Below are 4,604 nucleotides of genomic sequence, written 5' to 3' on the forward strand. Positions count from 1 at the left end.
CATTACTGATATAGGATTGCTTGCCATCTTTTCTTTGTATAGAGATGTCACCAATTCCTTCAGCATCAATAGCACTATGGTCTGCAAACTTGACCTTACTTTTAGTGGATTCATCAAGCTTGACAAACCAATCCTTGCGGTCTGTCATATGATTGGAACAACCAGTGTCAAGGTACCAATAATCACCCTTGACACTCTTATTATATGTGGTAACCATGAGGAGAACTTGTTCATTATCTGAATCTTCTCCATGAGCCATACCAGCTTCATTTTCTGATCCATGAGACTACTTGAATCTGCACTCAAAGGCATAATGTCCAAGATTCTTGCAATTGTAGCATTGGATCTTTCTTTTATCAACTTTCTTCTTAAGTTTTCTGAATGATTGGTCTTGACTAGATGGTTTCTGTGTAGAAGCTTCATGTTTGCCTCTATCATTCTTCCAATTTCCTCTTGTTTTCTTGTGAACTGAACCTTGTCCAGGGTACCTTCTGCTTGATTGTGCTTGAAGGGCCTGGTCAGAGGTTCTTTCTTGATTCCTTTCTTTTATCCTCTGCTCATGTGCCTCCAATGAGCTCTGCAATTCTTCAATTTTGAAGGATTCAAGATCCTTAGATTCTTCTATAGCTACAACCACATGATCAAACTTAGAGGTTAGTGTTCTCAGCACCTTTTCCACCACTAATTGACCCCTTCATCAGGTTGGACAATGACCTAATCTTGGTTAAGTAGTCTGCTATAGACTCACCCTCCTTCATGTGCAGCAGCTCATACTCTCTTCTGAGAGTTTGTAACTTCACTTTCTTCACTCTTTCAGCACCTGCATAGCTCTTCTCCAATGTATCCCAAGCTTCCTTAGCAGTTTTGGCATTAGCAATCTTTTCAAAATTTGATTCATCCACACACTGATGAATCATGCATAGTGCCTTACAATCCTTCTTCTTGGATTCTCTGAATACTGCTCTCTGAACTTCTGTGCCTTCCTCATCAACAATCTGGTATCCATGTTGAACTACTTCAAGCACCTGTGTTGTGTTGGGCTTCTCGGTCATTTTTGTACTGATGCAATACCCGACTTGGTCTACCACCGTCATGACTTGGCTGATGGGATACTTGGCACAATTTTGTTGATGTATCCTGTATCATTTTGATGCTGTTAGTGGCATTACTTGTTACAACATAACCGAATTTGGCAAAGAAAAGAAATAGAACTTTGGTGTTCTGTGTTGTAGAGAAAGAAGCAGAAAGAAAGAAGATGTATTTGTGTATTAGTTGAGAGAGTAAGATTGAGAAAGAATATGTGAATAATAGTGCAGAAGAATGAATTCAACAAGAAGTATATTACTCAAGTAATTACAAGACTATTTATACACATAGCCAAAAATAGTAAATTGAAAAACCAGTAAACTAACTAAACTAACTAAGACTTCTATTTTTAGTACGTTCTCAAAACTATTAAAAACTGAATTACTTTCAACACAAACAAACACAATATATATAGATATATATAAATACATGTATATATATATATATATATATATAAATATGCCAAACAAATATGAAACATATATATCTCTCATGTCACACACATACATATATACCTTAAAACAGGAGCAATTCCTTTGTATCAGTCTAACAGACTACTCCCTCTTTCATATGCATGTATATATATATTTTATGTGACATTCATTGTGTTTGAAGTCAAACAAAAATAAAGTCTACTCCACTCTGCATTTCGTAATAGAATATTCATAATATATACATATCACTTAAATATGTATTCAATGAAGGAGAGACACATATATATGCATATACCAAAGAAAAATAAAAGACAGTGTGCCTACACGGTGTTATATAAAAGCATTGTAAAATGCACACTGTCAAAATTGTATAGAGAAATTTCAATCTATTTCTTTCTCACAACCACACAGTACGTCAAAAGTCATTCTTTACTTCTTTAGAATCACAAGCACAAAGGAGGACCTAAGGATTTTGTCCTTTTGAAACATGCACACACTCACAGAGAGATATGTTACTCATTGAAAAATAAAACATATGTATACATGGCCTGTCTTTTTTATATATATTTATATATATGCATACATTGGACTATTGGAGAAACACAATATGCCTACACAGGATGCATAGAGGCAATATACCTTTTTTAGAATATGCATACATTCACAAGGAGAGTTCTCTTTAAAAATTGCACAGTGTCTCACTTTCTATAAAAATATTGGATCATATGCATATTCATAATTGCACAAACAATTAGATAGAGAACTTATCATTTCAGCCAATTGATAGAGAAATCTTGGAAACAATTATTAACAAAGGGACGTCGAAGGCAATTTGGAATTCAATGAAACAGAAGTATCAAGGGTCCACGAAGGTGAAAAGGGCACAAGTTCAAGCCTTGAGAAGGGAGTTTGAGTTGTTGGCCATGAAAGAAGGAGAGAAGGTGGACAACTTTTTGGGACGAACCTTGACTTTGGTGAACAAGATGAAGTCAAATGGTGAGACAATGGAGCAGGGATACCAAGAGGAAGAACATGTGTTGAAAGTGGTTCAAGAAGACAGATCAAGCAGAGGAAGAACATGTGTTGAAAGTGGTTCAAGAAGATAGATCAAGCAGAGGAAGGGATCGAGGTATGTTAAGAGGAGGACGTGGCAGAGGTAGAGGGAGACAACCTCTTAACAAAGCAATTATTGAGTGTTTCAAGTGTCATAGGTTGAGGCACTTCCAATATGAGTGTCCTAGCTGGGAAAAGAAGATAAATTATGCTGAGTTGAAAGAAGAAGAAGAGATTTTGCTGATGTCTTATGAAGAACCTCATCAAACAAAGAAAGAAGAGATATGGTATCTTGACTCGGGTTGTAGTAATCATATGATAGGGAACAAAGAATGGTTTTTGAATTTGGAAGAAGACTTCAGCAGGACAGTAAAACTTGGGAATGATATGGAAATGGTAGTGGCAGCAAAAGGAAGCATAAAGATGCAATTAAAAGGCATAACCCAGATAATATCTTATGTCTACTATGTTCTTGAGCTTAAAAACAATTTATTAAGCATAGCCTAACTTAAAGAAGGGATTAGCCATCTTAATTCAGGACGGGACTTGCAAAGTATTTCATCCTATGAGGCGGCTGATTATGTAAACTAACATGAGTGGGAACAAAATGTTTCATGTGTTAGCCTCCATGCAACCAAAAAATTCCTTGTGTTTGCAAGCTGAAGCTGAATCATATAAAGAAGCTCACATGTCGCATTGTTTGGGCACTTGAATCACAAGGGACTGAGAATACTTACCTATAAGAAAATGGTGATTTGCTTACCCTCTCTAAAAACTCCGAAGGAAATATGCACCACATGCTTAACTGGAAAGCATCATAGAAATCCTACAGCAAGGAAGAGTTTGTGGAGAGCATCAAAGCAACTTCAGCTAGTGCACTCAGATATATGTGGTCCCATCAAGCCTGCTTTAACTTTATCGATTATTTTTCTCGTAAAACTTTGGTCTATTTTTTACATAAGAAGCCAGAAGCCTTTGTAACATTTAAAAAAAATAAGACTTGTGTTGAAAAGGAGATAGGTGCATACATAACTTGTTTGAGGACAAATAGGGATGGTGAATTCACCTCAAATAAGATTGGAGAATTTTGTCAATCACATGGCATTACTAGACAACTGACAACAACTTATACTCCTCATCAAAATGGAGTTGCCGAAAGGAAAAATAGGACGGTTATGAATGTTGTTCGTTCTATGTTAACCGAAAAGCAAGTTCCTAAAGCGTTATGGCCCGAGGCTGTAACACCGCGAATTTTACGATTTGGAATTATAAGATTTTATTAATATTTTTATTAATTATATATTACAAAATGAATTTCTGGGAATTTTCGGTAAACAATTAGATGAAACTCTAGGTGAGTTTTAGTCTTGTAATTTTATTTCCAATTTGGTGGTAAATTTTGGTAATTTTCGGAGACAGTCGGTTCTGGACCACTGTCGGGGCCGATATCCACCCAGTACGGCTCAAAAAGTGATTTTTGAGTTCCGTAACTCGGAATCGAATTCCGATCGCACCGTTGGCTTCGTAATTTCATTTCGAGTCAATATAGACCCTGAATACACACCCATACCTACTATTTAAATATTTTTCACTCGGAATGCCGAAATCCGAAATTCTAATCGGATATTACGATCGGGTATTAGCCGATAATACTCGAGCATGTTTATCGCAAATATCCGTGAGGGGTCATTTCGCATTGGGATGCGAAAGTTGACTTCCATAAAGAAAACCTCACATCGCTCAATCTCACCATTAGCCACCCTAGGATAGCCACCCTAGGAGATTTTCATGATTTCCTAGGAGGGAAATCAGATTTCCCTCTCCCCTTAAACTCTCACACTCCCCACTTCACTCTATCACTTTAGCATTTGCAAAGAAGAGGTAAAAACCTATCTTCATTTTTCTCTCATTTCTCTTTTGTTCTTCCATCTTCAAACTGTGATCTCTCAACATTCAACTAATGGATGTTGATGAGATTTAAGTATGTTGTTCATGAACATGTCAAGAACATATTCAACCGTTGAAATTTTC

The 4,604-nt window shown here is 36.5% G+C and overlaps 1 protein-coding gene across 1 annotated transcript; it reads right to left on the reverse strand.

The window, feature by feature from the left end:
- On the reverse strand, positions 287–1,052 carry LOC109359854. The gene is made up of 2 exons (XM_019604548.1): positions 671–1,052; positions 287–627 (listed from the first exon to the last, which is right to left on the reverse strand). The coding sequence occupies exons 1-2, from the start codon at positions 1,050–1,052 to the stop codon at positions 287–289; spliced, it is 723 nt and encodes a 240-aa protein (XP_019460093.1).

The sequence above is a fragment of the Lupinus angustifolius genome, chromosome LG11 (assembly GCF_001865875.1).
Source record: "Lupinus angustifolius cultivar Tanjil chromosome LG11, LupAngTanjil_v1.0, whole genome shotgun sequence".
In the NCBI taxonomy this organism is placed as follows: Eukaryota; Viridiplantae; Streptophyta; class Magnoliopsida; order Fabales; family Fabaceae; genus Lupinus; species Lupinus angustifolius.